The sequence below is a fragment of the Anabrus simplex genome, chromosome 1 (genome assembly GCF_040414725.1).
Source record: "Anabrus simplex isolate iqAnaSimp1 chromosome 1, ASM4041472v1, whole genome shotgun sequence".
Taxonomy (NCBI): Eukaryota; Metazoa; Arthropoda; class Insecta; order Orthoptera; family Tettigoniidae; genus Anabrus; species Anabrus simplex.
The window spans coordinates 253,777,141-253,799,699 of record NC_090265.1 but is presented as its reverse complement, the minus strand read 5'-3'; the positions used below and the strand labels follow the sequence as shown (position 1 = coordinate 253,799,699).

Genomic DNA, 22,559 nt, shown 5'->3' with positions numbered 1-22,559 from the left:
ACTTCAGTTTCCGTATAGAGCTCATCTGGTTTTATCAGCACCACATCCAGGATATTTTTCCCTCTGGTTGGTTCCATCACTTTCTGAATCAGCTGTCCTTCCCATATTAACTTATTTGCCATTTGTTGGTCATGCTTCCTGTCGTTTGCATTTCCTTCCCAATTTACATCTGGCAAATTCAGATCTCCCGCTACAATCACATTTCTTTCCATGTCGTTTCCCACATAGCTGACTATCCTATCAAATAATTCCGAATCCGCATCAGTGCTACCCTTTCCCGATCTGTACACTCCAAATTTATCAAGTTGCCTATTATCTTTAGAAATGAGCCTTACACCTAGAATTTCATGTGTCTCATCTTTAACTTTTTCGTAGCTTACAAATTCTTCTTTCACCAGAATGAAAACTCCCCCTCCCATCTTTCCTATCCTATCTCTACGATACACACTCCAGTGCCGTGAGAAAATTTCTGCATCCATTATATCATTTCTCAGCCATGATTCAACTCCTATTACAATATCTGGTAAATATATATCTATTAAATTACTTAATTCTATTCCTTTCTTTACAATACTTCTACAGTTCAGCACTATCAATTTTTATGTCATCCCTACTTGATTTCCAGTTCCCTGTTCCCTTATCACCGCTCCCTAGGCCATCCCGTTTCCCTGAATGTACCTCCCTATTACCCTTCCAAACAAATTTCCTAACTTATACGTACCACTGCGGTTTAAATGAAGGCCATCCGAGCGCAGATCCCTATCTCCTACCCACCCATTAGGAGATAGGGATGATGGCACACTGAGTACTGTCACTTCCTGCCCCATCTGCATATGGTGAACTCAGCAGGGATGAACAGATAAGCTTCTATGTAAACATACCAAGCTCAGCTGGGAATACCATACTGCAGTACGTTTAGGAACAATAACACACAAACCACAAATGCTGTATTGCACAGTTAATGTTGAACAAAATTTGAATTACAGAGTATTTTTGCTTCTAGGGAGGAAACGTTTACTCCAAGAAATCAAGAAATTCATGTAACTGAATTTCATGTAATAGAGAAATAAATACACCTGAAGAATAGGGCAAACGGCTGGGAAATTGAAGTTACTTCGAGATACTGAAAATTTGATTAATGGAGGTTCGAGATATTGAGGTTCGGCTGTATTTTAAAGAAATATTTATACATGCTGAAAATTCTAGGGTTCCACGTTGAATATCTCCAGATAATTATTTTGTCTATTTTAGAATATAAGGACATCATGATTATCAGCTCCAGGTACCTGTCTCTGAAGCTGCCTGAGGTAAAATAGAAAATGAGTACAACTTACCTACAAGAGCCAGCAGCTCTCACAATGAACTCTCCTCATTCCCACAATGATCAAAAGATCACATGAAATTTATTTTTGAGTTGCATTATTCTACTGTGTATATATTTCATGTTTTTACCTAGCTAAGTCACTCTGCCTCAAAGTTATCAATATTTCGTCTCACAATGAACATAATCTCCACTTTAGAAACCAAGTATTTGTCTTGAAATTTACTTCCCACCTTTTCTCTAATTCTTTCTAGTATTCTTTTCAATATTTCAACAACACGAGATATACTGCGACAAGGTAGGCTAAGAGTGTGGAGAGTTGGCAGAAGCTACAACACTGTTGAGAGGCAACAAACCTGGTGGAGCACTGATAATATGTGTGGTCCAGTAGCAAGCAAAACAATAGCATCAGCAAATTGTTGAGGATCATAATAAGAAAGTTCTTAGAAGAAGCTGGAAGCTGATAAACAATGCCCCTGCCCACTAAGGTATTTTACTGATGACTTATAAGAATTGAAACATCATCACAAGCAGTTTGATGAGTTTACCTCTGTTGTTATTCAGTAGGGTTGGTGGAGTAGCCAAACAGTTTCCCAAAATTTAGAACTGCAGCTTTGAAACACTGACACTTAAAAACTCTATTCTTTAAAAAGGTAATCTGTAGCGGTGTTTACCTGTGAGGCCTGGCTACTTCGCCTGCTGGAGCCCATATCTCCAGATCGCATACTCCCATAGTAGGTGCTCACGGTGGAGTTACTGTCTCTCCTCACTGTGGCTTGCTGGGTAGTGGTTTGTCCTGAAGGTCCTAAGCGTAGCTGCAAGTCTATCAGCTGCGTCTGGGTAGTGGAATTCTTGGAGCCTTCCATTTTCAGGTCAATAATACGTCTATTGAGATCACCCAGAGCAGGAGGCCCAATAGTTCTGCGTACTCCTAAAGAGCAAAATACAAATAGTAAATAAAGTCGTATACACAGTTTGAAAATATTATTTTACAAATACAGTACTCAACTTGTTTTAAATTGATTGCATGCAAAATCTTATCAAGTATGGGAATTTGAATTGATTACAGTGAAACATGTGTTCAATGCAAGCAGTGAAACACAGACATCATATTTAACAGTGTATTTTATTAGATTAGCAAAAAGGAAAAGGGTGATGTCTGAGCAATATCATCACTTAAGAATGGAGACCTCGTATCTGTAATTTTGTCTTAGTGTAAAATGAAGATCTTAAAAAAACAAAATTACCGAGCGGACTGGTGATACATGTTAATGCACTATGTCTATGGAGGCAAGTTTTACATTTTGGAGATATGTGGATTTCAATCCCAGTGTCACCGAGCTCGATAGCTGCAGTCGCTTAAGTGCGGCCAGTATCCAGTATTCGGGAGATAGTAGGTTCGAACCCCACTGTCGGCAGCCCTGAAAATGGTTTTCCGTGGTTTCCCATTTTCACACCAGGCAAATGCTGGGGCTGTACCTTAATTAAGGCCACGGCCGCTTCCTTCCCACTCCTAGCCCTTTCCTGTCCCATCGTCGCCGTAAGACCTATCTGTGTCGGTGCGACGTAAAACTAGCAAAAAAAAAAAAAAAAAATCCCAGTGTCCTGAAAATGGTTTTCTGTGGTTTCACTTCCATGTAAAAACCAGGATAGTTTGAACTCATAGGCCACAGCTGGTTCCTTGCACCTCCTTACCCAGTTTCCATTCAACATCATTCACTTCATCTTCATTGACTCCTCATCTGATGTTGGCATTAGGAAGGGCATCCGATCATAAAAACTTGCCTTTTAAATTCATCTCACCTCATTCCTGTCTCGATATCAAGAAATGGGACTGATGGGTAGATGAAAAAACAAAAGAAGAAAATCAGTTTTTTGTATTAATCAATATGATTATTATCAAAACTGTTCATAATATGTAAATGGCACTTTTTTTGTTGTCATTCTCAACCATATAGGGCAGTTTTTCCAATCTTCTGTAAAATCAGGTTTTTGTTACATAGAAGGTCTCTCCATTATTAAGCAATGATATGGAAAATTCTTCCAACTCTACTGTTGTCATGTGCGTAATTTTGCTGCAAAATGTCTAGTTTCATAAATATTTCAGCAACAGTTATTGTACAGTATATGTAAGCAGAGACTAACGATGGAAATCAAGGATCACTGCTTTCATCCTTGCCATCTGAGTCAGAGTACCATATCTGCTCATATACCATATACACCATCTTTTTTTTTTTTTTATCCTTCCAAAAGTGGGATGTGAAAACTTTATTTTGGGTCATGTTCCAGTCATTGTTATTTGACTGGCATAATATTTCCAGCAAACTTCTACTTTGGAGTCTTTAATTTGAGTCATGTTCCAAATTATATTACAGTATTTGACTGGCACAGTACTTCTGACAAACTTCTGCTTTCACTTCTGTGCATGCATGCTGAACCAAGACACATGTATTGAGTTTGTAACCTTGGAAGCATATAATTTGTAAAACATAAATATGCAAATATGAGTGGTAAAATATTGCATTCCTTCACTGCTGCAGAAAAACCAGGAGTTAATAAAGAGGCTGAATGAAGAGTTAGTAAATCGTGCAGCAGAAAGAAAATATGACATTCCTGAACTGAGTGTTAGAGATTGGAGAAAGGAGGAGGACAAATTACTTCCAAGCAACAGCAATAGGGGGACTTCTCATCGATCATTAGGTAAGTTTCCTCGAGTAGAGGAAAAACTTCTGGTATTTACTACCATTAGGCATCAGTCTGTACATACTGTGAGAACAGAGATGTGTCAACTGCAAGCTATGAACATAGCACAAGATCTTGGTGTGGTGCATGGTTTCAAAGTGAGCAGGGACTGGATATGTAGACTGTTTGTGAGAAATAACCTTCTCATTTCAAAGGTAAGCCACAATTTTCAATATGCCAGAAGCATATCAAGAGAAACTTTGATTATTTCCAAGATATTTGATTCATCTTTGAAAGGAGAATCAATATTGCTTTGCTATCATAAATCAGCAATGCCGACCAAACTTCATTTTATTTTGCAATATTTGAAATGCAATGGACAGGATGAAAAATGATGCAGTTTGGAGCAGTGATGACAAAGTTTCAAGTTCTGCAGGTGAAAGGGATAACCATAGACCTATCTTTAAATGGTGAGTAAAAGGCTTTTAAATGTTTCTTACAATGCTCATTATACTGTAATTCTTCCTTTTTTCACTTTTACCAACATCTAATATTCAATTTTTCTTTCATTTTAGATCAAATTCCGGTGGACTTCTTGTATACCAGTACTACAATGACTGCATTTGTGGGTACTGTTTTGTATTACTGCACTTGTTAAATAGGCCTATAGACTTTTGGTTGATCATCATCAACTACAGTCCACATGATGAATTTCAACCCTATGTTTCCCAAGAACCTGAACCCAATTCCCTTTATAATCACCTACTATACAGTCTCAAGATCAACAATCAGTATTTTGAAGCAGTTCTTCACTTTTCTCCCAACATTGCCTTATGCACAGGATTTACTTTGCAACTGTCCTACAGCTATGCCCACTGAACATCAAGAATACTCTTATTAATAATGAACTATTTCAATGTCTGGCTCCTTGTATTCAGACAACATAGTGCCTTTCTCAACCATTGTCAATAATCAACTTTAATACATTGAATTAGGTAGTAGCATATTCTCAAGTTAAATTGGTGTATGACACTGTAGAATCTGCAAATCTTCCAACCATAATCTTCTAATCACTTCAAAAAACCAGACTACAGCATGTTTATGTTTCTTTGTTGAACTATCAAAGTCCTCTGAAATTTGTTCTCTTCTCTCCTTGCCCCGAAGGACTTGTAATTGAAGATCTGTTTAGCCCAATGTGTGAAGCACACAATCTGCCACAATGAACACAGGTGTAATTAGGATGATGAACAGGAAACCTTATGTTTCTTCTGAGAACATCCTTTTCTTTCCACTGTTATCGGCTGTCAATCTCAGTCTGTCGCCAGCTTTTTTTGAGGACTGTGAATTGGCAAGTGGTACAAAAAGTGAACTGCAGTATGTAGAATGTCTCTTGTCTTACAGAGGATCACATCAATATGTACTTGCTTAATATTGCTTCCATGCAATTTGCAGTATACTGCTTGATTGCTCACTGAATAGTTTCATGACACTAAACATACATTATACTTGTTATGAAACATGTTAATAATAAGGAATACCTGCAATGTTGGGTAGTGGAGGGAGGGTTGAAATGCCCTTGGCTTGCAAGCGTGTCTTCAGCCTGTTCCGAGCATTCCGGTCCCCTGTAGATAAGCTATTGTCAGAGCCAGGTCCACCACCTACTACAGCTCGAAGTGCCACAGGCAAATCAGGTAACTGAAAGAGAAGATCATTAATTAATCTTTAATAAGAAGGAATATTTCAATCAAGGGAAAAAAGAAGTTGAGAAGAAACAGACTCAAAGCTCTAATGAAAAAAAGAAAAATTGAGGCCAATGCAGAAAATGAGTGCACAGTAAACTATAAAAGTCTCACCTCTAGTTCCTCTCCTTCTTCTACCCAATCATCAGCTTCTACAGGAGCCAAGCCATTGTTAGTAGTGCTCACATTGGAATCACTGATAGGCTCATCTCCTCCTCCGCCATGCTGGGTCACACTCAAGGGGCTTCCTTGTTGGACTGGAGAACTTGCCTCCTGGAAAAGATATGAAATGATTTGTCAACTTAATCGTGCACTTGTAGGGTTGGAATTGGTATACGGTCTGAGCTATTAACTCTCAAAATGAAGATAGATAGATAGATAGATAGATAGATAGATAGATAGACAGATAGATAGATAGATAGATAGATAGATAATCTAAACTGAGTTTATGCCCATTTAACAGCGTTCAAAAATTCATGGACAGACATCTAGGTTGTCAATATATTGGATCGCTTCATCTGCTGTCAGTAGAAACTCCTCTGGGTCACCAGGAAATATTTGTAGTGTGTATATTATCTGAATGATATGCTGAACAGTCAGACATTCAGCACCACAATCACAGCTGGGTTAATATGGCTACCCTCTATAAATAGTCACTGTATGTCCATATTCTGTTGAAGATGGATCAGATCTTCCGATGTTCTTCAAAACCTGGTGACATGGTTGAGATATAAAACAACCGCAGTTACTCTGGAGTAGCATTAGCCTACCATACGTTTTACCATTAGTGTGTTATGCTGGTTCAATTGCTATTCTTAGTCTGAGCAGTTCGTAGTGGTGGGCAGAGGGATCAAAACCTATTCCTATTGATGGTCTTCATGAACAGGAAGATCAGGGTCAGCAGTTATTTTTGTAAATGCTTTTATGAGAGCTCATTCATGTCACAGAGATGGGGGTGGGATATAGCTAAGGATGAGCAGCCAAAAAGCTGGTGTTCCTAAATGTTTGTGATAATGTACACTGTCTGGTTAAGTTGCATGTCAACAATCCTGGTATGAGTTAATGCAGGCTGCAGTGCAGTATTCTGCCACAGGTATACCAGCCCTGGAGCAAACGTTCTCAATGTCAAAGCAGATGCTTGAAGATGAGAAAATAAGAGTTCAGGTAAACTTTGGTCACAGTATCTGAATACTTATGGAAAATGGTTAATTCAAGCTTAATATTTTATATTATTAATTTTTAGCCAAGGCTCAAAACGGAAATAATTCCTACATTCACACCAGTGATGTAATGTGAAGTATTTTACACTAGAAGCTATGAAACATGACTGAGATGTAAAGATAAAGTGTGTCTATGCTGATAAGAAAATCTTCACACTAGTGATGGCTTTATTGATTTAAGCCTTAACTGGTTGACTTGTACTTGCTATTATGAGCCTCACTGTTCTTTTAGAGTAATATGGTGGCATTATGCATAATTGAATTCTGGCACCATGGTACAGTAAAGTTTAGAAGGCATAACTGATGCTATTGACCAGGCTCTGAATAATTTCCAATGCCCTGTTAGAAAGAAAAAGAAATGAAAGTATTGATTCTGGAATGGGCCTACTCATGTTTCTGAGGTATTGCTGAGAAGGAAGTAGATATCAACTATTCTTTGTAATGAAATGAAAATCCACAGCCTGTTTTCAGTGATTCGACCGGATCAGGAATGGAATGAATGAAGCCCCCATCTAGCGGTGAGGATAGGAGATGTGCCGGCAGCCGAAGCCTGTCACACTCCTCTGGGGCAATGATAAATGACTGACAGATGAAATGAAATGTTAATGGAGAGTGTTGCTGGAATGAAAGATGACAGGGAAAGCTGGAGTACCTGGAGAAAAACTTGTCCTGCCTCTGCTTTGTCCAATACAAATCTCACATGGAATGACCAGGATTTGAACTGTGGTATCCAGTGGTGAGAGGGTGGCGCACTGCCGCCTGAGCCATGGAGTTTCCACTATTCTTATAACTAGTGATGAAACATAGTATTTTTTAAATATCATTCTTGAATCAAAACAGCACTAGCAGTAGTGAAAAGAAAATTCCCCTACATGAACATTACTAAAACAAATTGATATCAAACAAGTGTCATGACCTTTGTTTCTCAGACACATGAGGCATTTTTCTGAACAGTTACATTCTTCAGAACATCATTCTTAATTAAGAAATGTATTAAATGGACCATTTAAACCATGATGAGGCAAATATCAATACATAGTGTATTCCTGCTCTGCAAATGCTAATCCCACTCACAATATTACTGATTAAGGCTAACCTCGGAGCTGAACTGTTGTCTTTCAAAAATTTTGACCTAAGTCAGAGGAAAAATGACAATTAAAAACATGTGAAAGGACAATAAGGCCTACCCCAGTATTGTTACTGTAATTTGTTGAACATTTTACTGTAGCCTTTGAACTTGTGATTAGAAATATGAGCAACTCACCTCAGACTTGACACTGGGACTGGAGAGACTGGCTGTTTTGCCACTCATCATTTCCTCACTTCGTGGACTGCTATCCAGTAGACCTCCAGCACCACCACCACCATCTTCTGAGCTATCGCCACCACCCTTGTGCTTCTTGTTGGCATAAAACTCAGCACCATGAACAGTCTTGACATGCTTTCTCAGTGAGCTTGGGTCTGTGTACCTCTTGGTGCATCCAGGAGCTTTGCACACGTATGGTTTCTGTAAGAAAGCAAGATTATCGTATATACAGTATGACAAACTGTCCCAATGAAATGAAAATGAAAATTACCTTCCTTACTGAATTCTATCTTTGTTTGTTTGTTTTCTATTTTATATATATACATAGCAGCTATCAACTTGAGGTCTGGAATATGTATCAAATGTCCAGATAAGCATGAAGAACAAACCTAATACCAATAGGAAATCCTGGCATGCTGGAATTTTCAATTGAAGCTATTGTTTTATTAGCAAATATGCTAATACATCCTACAACACTTAACCACATTTAACTGTAAAACAATTGTGCTCCTCAAAGGTTATGGTTATTCCTCATGTTACCTATTGTGATTTACATGTGAGTAACACATATCATATCCACCCAAACTTAGAGAAGGTTCCTTTTTTATCAGTTTATGAACTTTCTTCATCTTATTCCAGCTATTTCTGGGGCCCCTAGAGCCACCCAGGTTCATTTTGGTTTTTCCTGACACCATGAGATTTTTGAGATAAAAATCTCAATTGAAGATCAACCAGGATTTGAACCTGAGCCTTTTGGGTGAGAAGCCAGCAGCTATGCCACAGAGCTAAACATGCTCCCCTTTATTCATTTAACAAACAGGCTAAAGAACAAGAAAATCAGTTTTCTTAAACTTTGTGAGCAAATTATTTAAATACAGTACCGTATACAAACTCCTGAGTAAAAACATGTTTTTGAAACTAGACTGATGGGAAATTTTAGTTAATAAATATAATTTATATTCAATATTAGGCCTACAGTGTTGTTTCAATTTCATACCAATAAAATGAAATATTTTGTATATAATAACTAACTAACTAGGCTGATCAAGTCCTGTAACTCCTATGAATTAGGCTACTATTTTTATTTGAATTTTAATCATTCAAGTAAGTACAAGAGTATGATAAGGAAACAGATATTTTCAGTCTATATGGTACGGTATCTATGTGGCATCATGCTATAATTTAAGTCAGCTGCAACATTTTTCTTCATAGCAAATGAGATATTCCTTCCACTGATAGCTTTATTATATTCACATTGTCCTTAATCTCTTCTACTCTTTTCCTATTTTTTATCAGCAATTTTATAACTATATTTTATGTCTTTGTTATGCTTTGTCCCTGTGGCAGCCTTGATAATTTTCAGGAAGGTAAGAAAATAAAAATGGCAACCCATTTGTTTTGATTTGTGTCAAATAAAATATTAGTTTTGTTCATGCATTTTTATTGTGTGGTCTGTTTCAAGATCCTTCCTTCATTTATTCACCTCCAATAGGCCTACTGCAGACAATATTATTATTATTATTATTATTCTCTTTAACAGTGGTGAGATATCGCAGAGCAATTGATGTAGTTCTAAAATTAATCATGTATCAGTATTTGAAGTGCTTCATTATATTAACACTTACCATACTACAACTGCGATTCACAGAAGGCAAAGAGGCAGTCTTACCGAGCTGTTAACTGGCCTCACAGATCTTTCTAAAATAAACCTTCTTAAATGCTAATGAACTGTGCTTAGAGGCAATACAGCAACCTTGACGGCAGGAGTTGATCATCTAATCAGCTGCATTGTTCCAACTGATCATAAGTATTTGTTATTAGATGCCTCAAACACTGACTTATTCCCATGAAAGTGGAGTATGAATCTAGCAGCTTAACATATATCCACAAAGTGCATTCCTGATTTGGTACATACTTTCTCTTTTTTGATGGCATATGGCCTCCTGAGAGGCCTGGTACAGGTCTTTTAAACTAGCACCGTATAGGCAGAACCCTGCACGGATATCCGCAAAGTTTCTTGGCAGAGGCAAACTGTATGGCAGTGCGGATAATTTTGCTGATAATTTCACTCAGGTAAACTCCTACTTTTGCTTGTGGTTAGGCGACCCTTGTCATTGGAATGGGAAAATGGTGATATATAGAGCCTTTATAAAACATAAATCTGACCCAAGCCTGACTGGCTTCTGCCCGCAATTAGCCGAAGGAAGGAACAAAGATCAATTTATGTAGTTGTTGCAAGAGAAAATCCCTCATAAACCTGTGACTGTAGGGGTTCTGGTGCCAGGTGTCAGGTGTATCGTATTACGTTAACAGATCTATCCATTTCAATATCTTGGGTGTAATATACTGGAATTAAATATTTATAATATCGGCAGACAACCATTTGCGGATATGGATTACCATTCGTGGATGCGGATGCAGGTGTGGATGAAGGAAGTGCGGATGCAGATATTATTTTGTATATCCACGCAGAGCTCTACTTATAGGTGATCTGCATATCTGTGGGGATGAGGTCCTACCAAAGATGAATCCTAATGTTGAAGATGGCACAAACTCTCAGCCCCCAAGCCAGAGGAATTAACCAATGAAAGTTAAAATCCCTAACCAACAGAGAATCAAATTCAGGGTATTTTTCACCATACACCAGCATGCTAGCTACTTGTCAGTGGAGGTATGTACTGACTATAAAAATCTTGCCCCCCCCCCCACACTGGAGTGTTACGGTTAGCACTATTAGCTGTCATCCTCGGGGGCCCAGATTTGATTCTTAGTACTGCTAGAAATTTTAAGATTAGCAGGAGGGCTGGTATGTGGTTAGTAAGGTACATGCAGCTCTCCTCCACAGGGGATTAACCTGAAAAGAGTTGCACCACCTCAAGACGAGGACATAAATTTGCATGAAAATTTTAAAGTTTCTTATGTTCATCCATATGAAACACAAGACCAGAGCCTATATTTGAACTTACCATTGAAGTCAGTTTCAGATCCTTATAGCTTGGAAAGAGAAAGAAGTCAGAATCAGAAATTATAACAGTTAGCCAAAGTAAAAATTCAAAAAGGGAATATCAGAGGATGAAGTATAAGGTAACAAACAACCTTAACTAAAATATGTTTACAAGGTAAAATGTTACTTTCCTTCCTCACACTGGTGTTGAAGAGCAAATAAATAGTTTCAAATTCATAAGATAACAAAAGAATATACCGTATTTCAGTCTTAAAATTTTAACACTTAATTTGGAAGGATTTTACTATCCTCACAATTACTCTGTTAGCAGCTAGAAGGGTTACTAAAGGTCTTGATGCATTTTATTCGTTCTTATTGATATCTGGTCCCTATACACTCTACCTACTTCATACAAATTATGGGACTCCAGGAATACTTACTGTAATATAAAGCATTTCTCACAGTTGTATATATTTTTGCTTTCTACAGAGAAATATTGAACTAAATGAACTTCCCGATACAGGAGAATTTCAGTTATGTTCACTAGAAGCACAGTAGTCTATAATAAAGTCATCGAAAGACAAATATGGTAACAAAATACTAAATTATTCAGTGTGTATTATCATATATGTCCTTCATTCTACACCTTCTTGATGAACTTCCTTCTTTTATGCTTGTGACTATAAAAATAAAAATAAAACCAACTGTCGGGCAAACACAACAGTTTCAATTTTCAATTTTATTTTTTATAAATGTGAAAATTATGTTTCCTAATTATTGAGTCATTAAAGGTGATTTCCAAAATATTATTTTCCAACTAAACCACTGAAAATAAGTGAGTCTTCTCTATAAAACAGACTATGCAACTATTTAGAGAAAAGGGAAAAGATAAACAGTATTCTTGGGTTGCACTTGGGCTTTTTTTTTTTTTAACAATTTGCTTTACGTCGCATCGAAATAGATAGGTCTTATAGTGACGATGGGATAGGAAAGGCCTAGGAATGGGAGGGAAGCGGCCATGGCCTTAATTAATGTACATCCCCAGCATTTGCCTTGTGCGAAAATTGGAAACCATGGAAAACCATCTTCAGGGCTGCTGACAGTGAAGTTTGAACCCATTATCTCCTGGATGCAAGCTCACAGCTGCACGCCCCTAATCACATGACCAACACGCCCAGTGATTGCACTTGTGAGACACAATTTCTATAGAGCCAAATAAACAGTCTGTAACAAGGAATTTTCTATTGCTTTTGGAGCAGCGATATGAAACAACCTTTAGTTTAATTGTAATTATTGTTTCTAAGTATCCATCAGGGATTTTTCCATATAAGTTTGATCTGGGGGTATGGCAAACATGCCCTTTATTGCACTTTTAAAATCTTGGAAACCATAGTTTATGGAAATACAGGGTGGTGCAAAAGTCACAGGACATTGATTTAAACAAAAGATTGAATTTATGTTTCATTACAAATACAGACAATGCTTACAATTATATTTTATGTTCAAACTGTTTTCTGTCTGCATTAATACGTCTTTCAAGTCTTTCTGGAACACTGTTACATACTCTGTGGCATAGTGTGATGATGATGATGATGATGATGATGATGATAATAATAATAATAATAATAATAATAATAATAATAATAATAATAATAATAATAATAATAATAATAATAATAATAATAATAATAATAATCATATGGCCTCAGCTACCATGTGCAGACATTTCAATTTGATACCCTCTGTCTGTCTGCTCATCGATTTTGACATTCCGTTTTACTCTAGGCCTACTAGATGGCAGACCAAGTAAACCAAAACTCTCTTGGGTGTCTATGGCTGAGATCTAATGGATTTTGTTGGGTAAACACTACATATGCCACCAGAGATCTTTTACATCCCGACATTGTATGACATGGAGAGTCAAATGGACTATTTTCCGCCCTTCAAAAATCTGACTACCTCTGCTGTGTTTGAACCCGCTGTCTTGGGGTACGGAGGCCGACACTCTACCACTGATCCACAGAGGCAGCTATAGTGTGGTATCACTGTCCAAATCAAGAAATGCGTCGTGTATATAATCTTTTATTTCAGCAATGGTCCGAGGCTTTTTAGAATAAACAGAGTCCTTAACAACATACTATAGGAAAAATCCATGGGCGTGATATCTGGTGAACATCGAGGCATGTCAATATCTGCCCTTCAAATAATCAATTTTCTTTGAAAAGTTTCGTTTCAATAATCGCAGATGGCAGTGGCATAATGTGGTGGTCTCGTCTTTCTGTTACTTTCGTTTTCTTTTAACCAACTGTCCAGTGACTTTTGCGCACCCTGAATTTGCGTAGGATGGACTGACTTACTTTGAATTTACTTGATGATATCCAGAGTGTTCTATCAGTCTATATGTAGATTATGAAATTTTAATAAAAGCTTAATTAGTTGCAGCCAAAAATTGTACTTACCTCATTAGAGTGTGTGCGGTTTTGGTGTTTGGCTCGATCTGAAGCATTACTGAAAGCCTTGCTACAACCAGGATATTCACACATGTAGGGTTTTTCTCCTGTGTGAGAGCGCAGGTGAGTCTTTAGATTCTCTAGTCTTGAGTAGGCCTTGTAGCATCCCTCAAACTGAAATAAGGTGCACATTAATTATTCTTAACCACTGAGTACACATGTTAGCACTCAAGTCTGTGTTTTTCAATAGATATGAATATAACCTTACAGTATACCGTATTGTATACTGTAGTTACTAGGAAATGAAAAAGGAGAAAAGTCCATGCTGATATCAATAATTTCATCATACCCTACAATTGTTGGAAACGTACCATAAAAGAAAGACTGTGTATTACAAGTAATATCTGTAGACCAAGATAAGACTGACTTTTGAACACTGTTTCGGAAATAGTTCGTCTCATTTCTCAGTGAAGGGTGTTATAACATTGAAGATAATAAAAATAAATTCATGTCATGATGAATTCTATTTTTAACCATATTATGAACGCTCTATTCACCAGCATTTTAGCAATATTTATGCTTGTCGTAGACTATTGTTAAGTTGTGTGTTATTTATGAGTTCTTATTGTTCTTAGATTTTTGTTTAGAGCAGCGTTTCTCAACTGGGGGTACTTGTAGAGGACTGAAGGGATACAATTGTTTTGCTTGTGATATTGCTAATAATATAAGTATATAAGTGCCAAAATATAATTTGAAAATTACTTTGTATTGCCAGTGTATAATAACATACTAGAGTAGTGTTTCATAACTACCATATTTCTCCAAATCCAAGACGACCCTGAATGCAAGATGATCCCCACTTTATCCTTCAAAAGAATTAAATCAGGCTTTAAAAAGTGCTTCATGAAATCATAATTTTATTTACAACAAATTTCAAATTTAATTTGAGAAATAAAATATCCACGAATGGACAAATAACCATTCGTGGTTGCAGATGCAGATGAAGGAACTGCAGATGCGGATAATGTTTTGTATATCCACACAGGGCTCTAACCATGCTCGTAAGGTTGATGAAGGTAGAAAGAGGAAAGACTCTTCAAATGGAATACTCAGATTTTAAGCAATCCACAATGTCCACACCTTGTTATAAAAAAATCCCACAGGCTTACTTGCCTCACCTGAGTCAGGATCAACAACATTATTGTGCACTGTAGATAACATTATCACATTCTTCCCCGTGTTGGGTACAAGTTTTGCAGCCTAATACTAGGTCAGGATAGTGCTGAGGTATGGAAATGTGCTGGCTGACAAGGATTGTTGCACATCTGTGGGTGAAATGAATGAAAAATGAATGATTACAAAGCTATGCTCCAATGAACATGGCTGGGGCAAATGGATTTTCCAGAGATAACTGGCCTTGTCCCTGCTTTCTCCAGCACAAATTTCACATTTCAGATTTGAACCTGGGACTCCAAGGTGAAATGAATATGTCTAACCATCTCAGCCATAGAGGGGCCAGTTATTATTTAATAGGGGAAAGACATTTTTATATTTTGTTGGCTGACCTTACCCTTTCATTGAACATTAAGCAATATTTACTTTATCACAATTTTTATTAATTGGAAATGTTTTGGAGGAGTTATGGGTTTGATAAATTTATTCAGAATTCTTACATTAGACTAATCTGTCTGGTGGCCTCTGATACATACATAACTCTTCTAAGTTTTCAACTAACATAGAACTGAACACAAAACAATTTAAATGCACAAGTCACAGATACTGTTTCTAACCCAACACAACACTCATGTGCCCATCCCTTGCACCTACAGCACTGTATCCAATTTTCAGAGGTCTCTCCACATGTGGTGCAATGGGATTCGTTTTTTTACTTGACACTGGAGTTTCCTGCCTTTCACTTTGTTTCCACTGCCCCTTTACATCTTCTGCTTGTTGATAATTTCCAAAGTTTCCTTGAATGGACTGCTGGCAAGAAATTCTGTTTGAGCAGCATGACATTTACTGGATCCAATTTGGCAATGATGCACTTCTGTGAGAGGTAAAATTTTCTGGCAACACAGCTGCTGCACTAGTTGTTGGACTTCTATTGGCTGTTGCTTTTTTGGTGGTGTTTCTTGTTGGATGGATGAGAATTGTCTGTTCAACAGGGCATTTTTTTAACCTCTCTCCATTGGAAACTTTGGGAACATCAATCATTTGTGTTGGGAGGAAATCAAAGTCACAAAATACGTCTTTGCACAAGGGATAAATTCCTATAGACGAGAATCCATTTTTAGCAATCTCCATTCTACATGATTTGGTGAAAGCTTCATTGAGACTAGCCCAGCAATATTGTATATAGTTATTCGTAATCCTGGACTCCTCCTCATCCATGCTGCACATGACTCATTGTATGAAGGTTAAAATTGTTTCATAAATGTGTAATCGAGAGGCTGCACTTTATGGGTCGTGTGATGAGGAGCGTTTAAAATATGCACATGGTGAGAATGTGCAAACAGGATCACTTGCAAATCTTTGCGACTTCAATGAGTGTCAATTATCAGGACAGGGCGTTCCTTAGTAGAATGCTTAACCTTCATGAATTCTTTCTGTCTGTTCATCCGTAAGCCTGCCGTTGAGCTTTTTCCTGGAGAACACAAAGAGAGGGGGTATGAACTTCCATTTGCACTCATACAAAACAGGATACAGTAGTGATGTTCTGACCTCTTTCTCCGCTTGTTGGGACAGGAACACTCCTGTCTCATCTGAATTGAAAATATGTGGCGGTGAGAAAGAAAATTTGTTCATTATTTCTTCTAGGTTGGAATAGAAATGCATCGCTTGTGATTTATGAAAACCAATTGCTCTCATCAAACTGGTGGATTCTGCATTTCTAAAAGTTAACTCTGGGTTTCTTTTCATGAAACTATTGAAAATGCTTTACCAGCACATTGTTTAGACTTACTGAATCTATGAGGTATGTTCACGTGTTTGCCCACATCATATGCAAGTTTCCAGGAACTCCTTTCAAGTCAGTAGCATGAGATGGTTGTCCAAGTCTTTTGTATGTTCCACCATATCATACTCCAGTTATTCCAAAAAACGTTTGAACCTACAGGTCACAGCTTTTTATTCTCTTAATTTTATCATACAGAGAACTTTTTGGAATGCCAAACACTAGAGCAGCTTTTCTACATGACATAGTATTCCCTAACACGCCTTCATTGCATCCTCGCTCCAAGTCCCTCTATCAGTATTCCTACCTATAAACTTTGGCTATTTCAAGTCCAGAAAATACCTGGAATAAAATTTAAACATTAACTCTCTGCTCGGGACTACCATCACTACTGGTGTCCGAGTTTACTGGATTGTTTACAAATACATTCACATCCGCTAAACTACAAATTCTCATATTATAAAATGTGTTTGCTGTGTTTCTAAATGTATTTCAAATAATTAGAATAAGTTTAAAATTGGTACATGAACTAGAAAGTTTGGTACAAAGCTTCAAATTAAAGTTCTGTCTGCAAGTATTAAGTGCCAAAAAAATATGCCTTCACAGCATGTTTGCTTGAAAACTTACAAATCTTGAAGTACTGACAAATGTACATGGTTGTACCTAGTACATAGTAACAAGTGCCATACTGCTCTCCCACACTTTTCTACACCCGGCTTGCTGGAACTACTGGAGCATGTGTTGGATATAATCGTTTGCAGTGCTTGCAGTGGCAGTCCCACAAACTACCATGCTATAAAGGCTGAGTCCTCACACTTGGTTTTATATTTGTCATGGTTGTACTATAACCTGGTATATATTTGTACATCTTTTTCTCCTTATACTCCACTGACCTTTCTTGTTAGTGTGTTTCTTTTTGTTTATTTTTCTCTATTGTGTGTAAAATGGTACTACCATTAATAAAGTATTATTATCTAGTGAGGTATGGTAGTGTGAAATTAACCAATGTCTCCAGGGCTACCATCCATCTGCAGCTACCAGATCTTCCCTTATTCATGTCCAAAGATGAAAATATATATCACTGAAAGGAGAATGTGTATAATTACTCTCAGGAACTATATGAAGTAAAGAGAAAAGAGTGAGTGAAATATAGTGCGATCGCTCACACCTTACATTTTACTCCACACTATGAAGAAATCTCGCTTTTGACAGACAGCATATGCCTTCCTGTGTAAAGACTTCTTTCCATATGGATGTATGCTTTTAATCTGTGTGTGTTATATTCTATGCCATTGCCTATAAATGTTAACTTTACAGACTTATTCTAAATGTACAAACGTTCAAATTATGGACTTCAAGAGAAAGAACACAGATAAATTTTGTGTAAATAGAAATGTATTTATTTTTTATCTTAATAAATATTGCAGTCGCCATATAAAGATATTTTGTAAATTAACTTTTGCTGCAGTAAACGATTAATAAGTGCACATGAAGTAATGAGATGAAATCTAACATTCGAGTTGTGGTGTGATAAAAATACATGTGAGTGATCCCAGGTTAACTATCAAAATATGTGTAATACAATATAAAGATGATATAGGACACAAAGACAAATCAAATGTAGAAATAATTCTTTAAAAATATGCAGTCTTAGAGGAAGTTCCACTCCTTTGTAAAAAATCTGCATCTATTTTGATATGGAAATTTTGCAGAAGAATTTGCAAATATTTTATGAAGTACTGGACCATCTGTTCTCCATACATTCACTTACCGTGCATTTGTGTGGCTTCTCACCAGTATGCCGACGCATGTGTACCACTAACATATACTGAGCCTTGAAAGGTTTTTCATCCCGAGAACAGTCTTCCCAGCGGCATACGAATGACTTCTTGTTGGCATGGATGTGATCATTGTTAATGTGCTGGAACAGAAAAGGTACAAATATTAACAACAATCAGGAGGATGTTTATGTACTTGTATAAGTTAAAAAATATTTCTAATGGCTTAAAACCATACAGTAATTTATTCATCTAAAAACACTTCAGTTGGTCTTTGTTACATTAAAGAATTGATACTGAACAGAATTCTCAATTTTTCGCCATTGTGGAACCATATGCAGAATTGTATTGCTGTATATAAATATGAAGTACAATCCCTGAACATAATATTAGGAATCTTAAGTTTTTCAGTTCACTGTCTTCCAAGAACTAGTTACGAAGTAGATTGTCAAAATTGGATTGAATAATATTAAGAAATAATTTTTGTGCAGTAGAAGCTTGATTATCCAAACCTTAGTTATCTGGATCCTCAATTATCTAGACGTGAAGAGCCTTTTTTTTTTTTTTTTAACTTGGGTATATTATGTAAGCTTTGAGGCTTCATAATTGTTTATAAATGTTTTATATATTGTACCGTATGTTTATTTTATTGCTCTTCACATGCATCTACATAAAACATTTAAAATTTAATTCATAATTATTCACAAATGTTCACATTTTGTACTTTATGTATTGTATGTTTATTTTAAATTAAAATGTTAAGTTTGTTTATACAGATTTTTGCATATCCAGATGACCCCTAGTTCCCATTGGTCCAGATAATTTAGTTCCTACTGTCTATAATGAATGCATTTGTTGTGATGATGATGTTATGATGATGTGTGTCTCACAAGAAATTGGATATTAGACAAAATATTAATTAGCTTACTTTAACTAGATCATCCTGGGTGGGAAATTCAAGCCCACAGTCCCTCCAATGGCAGTTGGTTTCAATGAAGTCCCCTGGTTCATCACGTAAGGGGTCACCAGTATCCAATCCTCCTGGCGAACACTTACTACTAGCATCAGAACCTTGTATCGTCACAGAAGGTGTAGCTGAGCTAGAGGTGGGCTCTCTCTTAATACGAGCTTTACGATGACTGGCGCTAGTGTCTGCTTCTGCAACACTACTTGAGACTGAAGATTCCAACTTCTTACATGCCTCATTTGTTAACTGAAATGAAAGGAATCCTTACATTTATAAAAAGACAAACAAGCAGAATTATATACCATACCTTATCTAACATTACAGAATTAAGGTTACAATAATGAGTATCAAATTGTATTTTACTATTTCAACTTACTATTATCATACCACTGACTGAAAACATGCCAGTTTTAATTTGCCTATACATAACAAAATTAAAATTTAGCACACATATAATATGTATGTACATAGCCAAGAGGATATCTCATTTTTGCATACACACAATATATACATTAACAGATATTAATAGTTAATATGCTATTTTTAACAGATCTATGACAAATACTAAGAAGAGTAGTATCACTGTTCTATTGAATGAATGTGCCAGTAAAACAGTCTTCAAGCAATGCTTAAATTAATTTTTCAGAAGAATGGTTTTAATATGTGCAGAAAGCTACTACTTTTAGTCTTCAAATCTATTTGAAATATCACTTTAAAAATTCAGTTTTAATACATATAGAACAGGCAGTAAAGCAAATCAAAGAGGAATTTGGGAAGGGAATCACAATCCAAGGAGAGGAAATTAAAACCCTGAGATTTGCTGATGATATTGTTATTTTATCTGAGACTGCAGGAGATCTGGAGAAATTGCTGAATGGTATGGCCTTTATTAAGGTGTGAAAACCATCTTCAGGGCTGCAGACAATGGGGTTCAAACCCACTATCTCCCAAATGCAAGCTCACAGCTGTGCGCCCCTAACCACATGGCCACTTCACTCAGTGATAGACGGATGTAAAAATATATATATAATGGAAATAATCATCAGTTAGTGGTATCCTAAAAGTCTTGGAGAACCTCAAACATTTATCATGTAACAGCACTGCTTCTATGATTACCACTCTTATAAACACATTCTCTCTACCAATGAAGGTAAAACCCATGTGTATCTCTGACTGAATACCTTCTTCTGCTTCGTGATATATTTCTACTTATGCAGCTGGTTCATAACTTTCTTCAGCTTATCCCAGTTATTTCTGGGGTCGCTGGAGCCAACTAGGCTCATTTTGGTTTTGGCCGGGGGGTTTAAGACCGGATGCCCTTCGTGGCGTCACGTGATTCTTGAGATGAAAATCTCGACCCAGAATTGACCAGGATTTGAACCTCAGCCTTCCAGGTGGGAAGCCAGCAGCTATGCCGCTGAGCTAATCATGCCCCGCTGACTGAATACCTACTCTATCTAATTTTTATTTCTACATGAAGGTAATATGACCTACAGTATGTAAGGATTAACTATCCCAACTTACCTCCGTTTTAGAAATGGAATGTCCAGTGGTAGGAAGCGGATGGTGGGGCAAGGAGAAAAGCCCTCCTGGAGTTTGTGGTTGAGCTTGATGATGAGGTGGGAGAGGTGGTAACAGACCACCAGCAGCTGTCCTAAGGAGATGAGCCTGCAGTTGCTGCAGATGGGGAGCCATCCCCGGGTGCATTCCTAGCGCTGGACTGATTGCTCCTGAAAAATTATAAAATGCGCTACTGCTACAGAACTCAGTTTCTATTCTTAGACATCACCTTTATGGCACAACAACTTAGTTACATTTGAAACCATTTTATATAAAATTTGTTATTCTATGTTTTAATTGCAAGCTCAGTTGTTAAATAAATAAAAATATTCAGGAATAATAATTCAAGAAACTGCACTTACAATCTGGATACTGGATACTGATTCTTGCAATGAATTATATGTCAGGTAAAGAAGCACCAATTAAAGTGTGACAAAATACACTTTTGACAATGAAATAATAGTCAGTAGGTCTAACCAGAAAGAATCATCTAAAATATTCAAGAGTTATCAAATACAGTATACTGTACACAAATACAAAAAGGAAATCAATACAATTTCAAAATAGTTCAAGAAGAAGAGAAGCAAGTCAATAAGAAAGCACCTCTGTTTTGAATGGAAGTGGTAGCTCAATATGAAGTGATATATGACACTTCCCAGATAACATAAAATATTGTGTCAAAAAATGTCTAATTGATAGCCCATTTCAAATACGGTACTTTCCAACATAGGTGCTAGAGATGACCCATAAGGTACCAAATGTGCTCAAAAGGAAAGTAGCCAGACATAGGCTACTATCTGGTCAAAAAATGGCCAAACTCTCAAATAAGTTACATGAGAGGTGCACATATGGCCTGGCATTTTCCTGTAGGAAAATAACTCCATATGCTGTGACAGAAAGAACGGTACATACCAGTATCACATAATATTAATATTAGTATTGCACAAGATTCTACCAAAGAGATCCAAGAAGCTTTAGTTTTGACATACACCTTAGGAAAGTGCATCACACTTAACAACTACTTGACAACTAGTTGACAACTTATAATCCTGTGTAATTTCATGTGAGAATTGTTACTGGACTACACGACGGTTGAGGCATGTTATGGCAACTACTTTTTCCCTCATATTTTCATGGTGCTATCACACAATGGTCATATATTCTGGAAAGCATGGCATTCATAGTACATGTACACACCACGACATGGCGGTGCGTTGGACAGGTACCATAAACAGGGCGATGGGACTGCGGTAGTGAGTCAGGCTCTGTGCAGAATGGATGTAACGAGGCAAGAACGGTTTGTGTGCATCAAACTCGCCTTTTGACAGGATTTTAATGCCAAAGAATGTCATAGAGATCTTATGGAAGCTGTGGGTAATAATGCCCCTCCGTATTGAACCGTTGAGAGAAGGGTAGAAGTATTTCAGCATGGATGTGAAGCAAGCAGCGATGTACGACAGCCCAGAACACCTGTTAGTGCTTGGACTGATGTGTCACGTACTGTAATTACCCAGTGCATGGACATGGCAAAAGATAGACACTACTTACAAGCCAAAACACTCATCTTCCATGACAACTCCAGACCAAATGCAGCAGAGGCAACTTCAGCGCTGGGAGTATAAAGTACTATTCACCCGCT

General features: G+C 37.1%; 1 protein-coding gene across 1 annotated transcript in view; it reads right to left on the bottom strand.

Moving 5' to 3' along the window:
• Positions 1–22,559, bottom strand: part of ci (cubitus interruptus) — a 1,501,802-nt gene that overhangs the window by 14,072 nt on the left and 1,465,171 nt on the right. The window contains exons 7-14 of the mRNA XM_067159248.2: positions 20,885–21,090; positions 19,322–19,606; positions 18,387–18,536; positions 13,672–13,836; positions 8,227–8,469; positions 5,857–6,015; positions 5,542–5,698; positions 1,996–2,252 (exon numbers count right to left, since the gene is read on the bottom strand). Coding sequence (XP_067015349.2) covers positions 1,996–2,252; positions 5,542–5,698; positions 5,857–6,015; positions 8,227–8,469; positions 13,672–13,836; positions 18,387–18,536; positions 19,322–19,606; positions 20,885–21,090 — 1,622 coding nt within the window. The remainder of the gene's footprint in view (positions 1–1,995; positions 2,253–5,541; positions 5,699–5,856; positions 6,016–8,226; positions 8,470–13,671; positions 13,837–18,386; positions 18,537–19,321; positions 19,607–20,884; positions 21,091–22,559) is intronic.